Genomic DNA, 6348 nt, shown 5'->3' with positions numbered 1-6348 from the left:
TGAACCATATCATAAACAGTAGGTTTTTTTAAGCTGAGAAATGGACCGAAAGCTGTCGACCGTCTCTGAAGACGACAAGAGCCAAAGAGAGAGGTTTTTTAGTAAATTTTGTTGAAAATAAAAGTTAAGCTGTCAGAAGTTCAGAAGCAGTGTAACGTCACGTACGAGAAAAGTTTTAAAACTCCCGCCAATGACGTCATATCGCGTGACCGCGCCCCCATCCTGCCCCCGATCTTCCCCTGACCTTTCACCTCTGCGATTCGCGCGAAAATCTTGCCGATCTTGTAGGGCAGTTGTGCAGGCTGTTTACCAGCTTCTAGATTCAGTTCAACACAGCTGTGTTCGTCTCTCGACCTTCGTAGATCATTCTAGAGGTATGTGGAACGTTTAAACTATTGAAAACATTGTGTTTAAGTTGTCACGTGCAGCCGGCGGTTTGCAATGGAGTTTTCCATGTGCTCATCTTGCGTAATTTGCATGAATATCATTGGTATAAAGCCGTATGACCGACGTTTTTCGTGTTTGATGCGTCGGTTTCTACTCCTAACGGTACGTATGTAGCCAGTGACTATGATCCTGCGTGTGGTATTATTGATAAAAGGCCAACTACACTGCAAGGTCACTCTTGAGACTATGTTGCAGTGCCACCCTGTGTGTCCTGAAATATAAAACTCGTGCGTCATTTTCAGCTGCAGCTGTTACATCTGTCCCTGTCTGATATCATAACATGTTCGCACTCATGTGGGGCAGGGGGAGGGGGGCACTTGCGGCACATAGTCTTGTATATGTCATACATTTGTAATATGAAATGCTACATAGACTGCCTTGCATAATTGATTTAACATAGTAACTTTAATAATTTCATGGTTATTGGTCTTGAAAATTGTTAACACTTGAATATCCAATTTGATTTTATTTGTTAAGTAATTATTTCTGTTGTCGACTTGAAAGTTATGAAGATCAACATACTGGTAACATATGATAATGCAGAAAAGTTTGGTAATACTAATTGCCAAAAGATGTTTGGATAAAGTCAGCAAAATGTTTTTAGTCGTAAACGTCTCAATGTGCTCTCGAAAGTTTGTACTGAACTTTGTATGTTGTTCAGTTACCAGGCTAACCCTTTGTAATAGCCTTCGGCTGGTTGGGTAGCCCTGGCTGTACTTCTTTCTACAGCCAAATAAATTACTCAAATCAAATCTCCTCACAGCTGACAGACATGTGGGTACTTCCTGTTCTCATCCTACTGCTGCCCTGGTGCATTATGGGCCAGCAGTCAGCAACTGATGGAAAGACAGAGGAGCAGCTGTTAAACAGCTGTCTGGATGGAATGCACCACAAGCAGGTGCCGGGGCCGGAGGGTAGCCTGTATCAGCAGGTGAGACTATGGACACCCTTTTACCTAATTCAAATGGTCCAAGAAGACGTTAACAGTTACTGGCCTCTTTTATGTCTTAAAGCACACAAACTGACAATGTAGTGTTTAAGGAAAGAGTCGTTTAAGAGTCTTTCAAATATTGTTACAATTTGATATTGTGATGGTTTCATGCCAACAGAAGGCCAGGCACTTGAAACAAGCAGAAAAAATACAAACATGCTAAAAGGTCTGCAAAATGTCACAATGGTATAAAGAGGGCAACATTCTAGCTGTCTAGCCCCCTTCCTCCTCCCCTTCCAAGTTTAGTGTCATCTCCCTGTGTATATATGCATTCAAACTCTTCCTGACTTTCCACCTCTACACTTTTGAAGTAGCATAGCCCTGATCAAAGCATTGTCCTTGATAGTGCTCCCCGTGGAAGGACCGCGCCTGTTGCCGAGGCAATGTGACGGAGAAGATGCACCAGGACCAGCTGTTCCCGTACAACTTCCAGTGGCACCACTGCGGCCAGCTGTCCCCCGCGTGTGAGCGACACTTCATGCAGGACTTGTGCTTCTACGAGTGTTCGCCTAACCTCGGGCCATGGCTTGTCAAGGTTGGTTTTGAGTACCCGGTACATTGTATATTATATAGAACCTTGGGATAGGGTACCAGTCCACTGTGCCTCTACATCACCAGTAAAATTATTTAGATATACATGTAGATCCAAAATATGTGAATGTCAGTTAACACTGACTACTAGACCCGAGCAACAGAATACTCACATTATGAGACTGAAAAAGGGAAATCCAACTGCAAAGATGACAATTAAGTAACTATCTGTACTGTAAATGTACATGAATGTACACTGCCCCTCTTCAAGAGTGTTCCATTACGCTGTATTTGCCATCTTGATTTCCAGAAAAAGCAAAGACAATATGAACAGATCATAATTTAGACAATCAAGCCCATATAGATTTCAAAGCACTTCTCTTAGATGGAGTAGCCCTTGTGTACTGACCAGTGACCCTTGTACCACGATTGCAGATTCAGATGAAGATCCGTAATGAGCGGTTTGTGAATGTTCCGCTATGTTCCTCTGACTGTAACCAGTGGTGGCAGGCCTGTAAGGATGACCTGACGTGCTCTGGAAACTGGGGAAAGGGATGGAACTGGACATCTGGTAGGGAATCACAAAATCCGTCACTTTTGCCATCCTTTTTGCATTTCACACCCTACCAGTAACCAACAGACTTTCTAGGAATTTTGTCACTTGATTGGTCAGGACCCAACCAATCAGAAGCTTCACACATTCCACTGCAGGTAGGGTAACCAATCATGAATCATGATTATTTTTACATTCATGGAAGGGAAACATAATGTTTTTGCTTTTTTCTTCTGTTCCAAACAAATAGGGTCAATGGCCTGGGCCAGACGACTGTCACCATGGTTACTGATAAAGTTATAGTGTAGCAGACACCCTGTGGTGTTCGATTACCTAATGTAGCAAGTGCTGGAGGTCACCGTATATATGAATGTGTCTGAGTAAGAATAAACAGTAGTTTGTAAGCTAACTTGTGTGAAGGTAACATTATGTTTGCTTGCAAATGTTACCTTAAAGTTTCTAGTTTTATTTCTGGTTGGTTTGTGAAGAGCAGCCATCATTACAAATCTACTTATCAAAAGTTATGAAGTTTGATTGAAAGAAAGGGTAGTTACTTCAACACAATTGCCTTGATTATTTCAGGAGTAAACCAGTGTCCACGCGGGAACCAGTGCAAGACTTTTAAGAAATATTTTGGCGATGCTACAAACTTCTGCCAGAAGATCTGGGACGGATCCTTCACGGTGGTCCCCGACACGGAGCCGTGCATGACGCAGTGGTTCGACGGGCTGAACCCGAACAACGCGGTCGCTCGGAAGAGAGCGACGGAAATCGTGCAAGCTAGCGCCGGCGAGTTGTCTGCAACAGTGAGCTATGTACTCCTTGGTGTTGGAATCTTTCTTGTAAAGCTCTGGTAAAAGAAGTGTGCTATGTATTGTATTCTTTCATGTTAAGAAGTTTAATTTGCTTAGGGGTGATAGGTACACCTTAAAATGTTTGGTGCTTTCTGCTATGCAAGCAATAAGGGTGTGAAAATATTGCGTAATAGACTTTTATTGTTTATTGGTGCTGATAAGGTTCTTTTTAGTTCTATCAGGCTGTCTGGAAGAACTTTTGGTGATCAGAAAGTCAGTCCTGGTAGCTCTGATGCAGAATTTATCTGATTTACATAAACTTTTCAGTTTTGTATATTTGCATGTGTTAAAAGTGGTGCATATTCATTTTGTGTTTTGGTTCAGCCACCGAAAAACAAGGTCCTTTTAGTATAGTCTGGAGAGAGAGGGTAGACTTAGTTCGGGCATCATGCCTGAAATGATGATGATTATATAAAAGAGAAAACAGGAGTTTTAGAACAATACAAAGTACATTTACCTGGCTATACATAATTCAGGTAAGAGATAGTGTTGTTGTGATAGAGAAGTGTTGACCAGGGTTTCATCAGGCTTTAGATTTTATTCCATTACCTCAGCAAACTCATGCTCACCTCGGGGTATGAAAAGACATGTAATTCTAGTCTTTTTCACACTAGATACACCAATGTGGTAAAGTTGATGGAATGGCCATAATTTTTGTCCTGTCATACTGAAAAGCCTGAAAATTTCGCAGTGTTTAATTTTTGCGTTTTGTTGGTGACACTTCATTTCTACTGTTGTACAGAATGGTTTCAAACACAATTTAAAACACTGTGAAAATTAGTACAGTACAAGTATGTACAAGGTTGAAATGATAGACTGGGAGAGAACCATGGTGTGAACACAATATCACACTTTCATTAATGGTGATACAAACAATGTTAAGTTAGATTACTAAGGATGCTTTATAGTGTAGGTGCCATAACTAATGCCATATAGTGGCAGTGCCATATTGTACTATAGTCTATAGATGATGTATTTTGTGATAGAATGTAGAAATGATAGACAAAAACATAATTCTAGTAGCGTGTAAATATGCAAGATCATAACACACATTATGAACTCTAATACAGAAATTCTTTCAAGCTATCATATCATGAAGACATAACAGTGTGTATGAATTTGAAATCTCAAAGAAAATGTTGTTTTTTTAATTGTTTCTATGATTAATGTTGAATGATAATGCATCTAGGTTTGACGGTATACAGCAGAATGATCTGCAGTGACTGGATGTACAATGTAACGTGAACTGAATGTTACTGAAGGTCAGACATGGCGTATTCTGTATTCCCCTGGTGTTGCCAGTTTGCCCTACTCAATTTAGAGCAGATTACTGTGGCATGTAAGTCATTTCAAAAGCAATTACAATGATTGATAGCTGATGGATTGTTCAGAAATATATAAGGTGTTTGTTTGTGAAGTCACAGTTGCCACGCATCGGCTTTTTAGCGAATGCCCACAAACGCCCACTCTGGCGAAGTCCGCGCTTCACGAATGTAATTTTTTTTGCTCGGAATATGTTCAGGTTGTGCTCCCATTAATTAATCCTGAGTTTCAAGTCCATCCATTGATCCGAAGTTAAATAAAGCGAACTTGAAGATTCTTACCTGGCTTTTAAGCGAATGCCCAGCAAAAAAGGCTTTTTAGCGAATGCCCACTATATCAGCCAAATTATTGGCCATCGTGACACGGGTGCTAAATCTAACACCATAAACATGTTCAACAAGTTGTCCCCTGAATGTGTACTCAGTTTCCGTGCTGTACACGCCTGTAAAGTCACTTTATTTTATGAAATACACGGCGTGGGAATCCACGGCCCCGGACGTAAAAATCCAATATGGCGGCTCATTTGCATATTTGGGACACGTTACTAGCGGCCTCTACACCGTATATGTGCCGCGGCCCGCGCCGTGTATTTCGTAAAATAAAGTGACTTTACAGGCGTGTACAGCACGGAAACTGAGTACACATTCAGGGGACAACTTGTTGAACATGTTTATTGTGTTAGATTTAGCACCCGTGTCACGATGGCCGATAATTTGGCTGATATAGTGGGCATTCGCTAAAAAGCCATTTTTTGCTGGGCATTCGCTAAAAAGCCAGGTAAGAATCTTCAAGTTCGCTTTATTTAACTTTGGATTGATGGATGGACTTGAAACTCAGGATTAATTAATGGGAGCACAACCTGAACATATTCTGAGCAAAAAAAATTGCATTCGTGAAGCGCGGACTTCGCCAGAGTGGGCGTTTGTGGGCATTCGCTAAAAAGCCTGTCCCCAGTTGCCATGCTGGTTAGTTGAACATTGAAGAGTCAGATATTATTTGTATGTGTATGATTATGTGATTAATTACATGTACAAAATAGTTCAAACTTACCTGCAAACTTCCAAGTTCAACCATCCAGCATGTTGTTATATGGTGGAATATATACATCATTAGACAATGTAATTCTTTGTTATTGTTTTGACACTCGTGAAAAGAATGTATGTTTTAGTTTTTACCTACATGTAATAGTATTATACATGTGTGTAGTTGGCATCAAGGACATTATATAGGACTTGTTGGCATGTACAAATGCATGCTTAAGGTTGATCCCTTAAGTTTCATCAGTAATTAGAAGATGACTATTGGTGACAGAACAATATTCAACAAAAATTATCCATGCTTTAGCTGATAAGTTTTGTTTTCAAATTTACTTTTAGGCTATAAGAGTGTGACACCTACATTTGTATATGTGTGTGTGTATGTAAATATACAAGTACTACTTGTCTCATAGTTATGTTTGTATGAACATTACACTAATCATTGTGTATCAACATGTACTAAAGCTTACTGAGCTGGGAGCAGATAACGTATGCAGGGTTTCTCCCAGCCCAATATTTTTTCCTTCTCTCAGCCAACACCTTCTGGACTGATTTGACCGAATTCTTACCTTTTTCATACATCTTATCAGACTCACCAATTCTGCTTGTAAT

General features: G+C 40.4%; 1 protein-coding gene across 2 annotated transcripts; it reads left to right on the top strand.

The window, feature by feature from the left end:
• The first annotated feature begins 234 nt into the window (after positions 1-234).
• LOC136437412 (folate receptor gamma-like) lies at positions 235-4572 on the top strand. Of its 2 annotated transcripts, none has more exons than XM_066432014.1 (5): positions 235-374; positions 1211-1378; positions 1785-1973; positions 2405-2540; positions 3105-4572. In XM_066432014.1, exons 2-5 carry the CDS (start codon positions 1220-1222, stop codon positions 3377-3379), a joined length of 759 nt encoding a protein of 252 aa, XP_066288111.1. In that variant the 5' UTR covers positions 235-374; positions 1211-1219; the 3' UTR covers positions 3380-4572. The 2 variants fall into 2 exon arrangements, with proteins under 2 accessions (XP_066288111.1, XP_066288110.1); XM_066432013.1 differs by lacking the exon at positions 235-374 and adding an exon at positions 439-549.
• Positions 4573-6348: the final 1776 nt, after the last annotated feature.

This window comes from Branchiostoma lanceolatum, chromosome 6, assembly GCF_035083965.1.
Source record: "Branchiostoma lanceolatum isolate klBraLanc5 chromosome 6, klBraLanc5.hap2, whole genome shotgun sequence".
Taxonomy (NCBI): Eukaryota; Metazoa; Chordata; class Leptocardii; order Amphioxiformes; family Branchiostomatidae; genus Branchiostoma; species Branchiostoma lanceolatum.
This window is presented reverse-complemented; position numbering and strand designations above follow the sequence as displayed.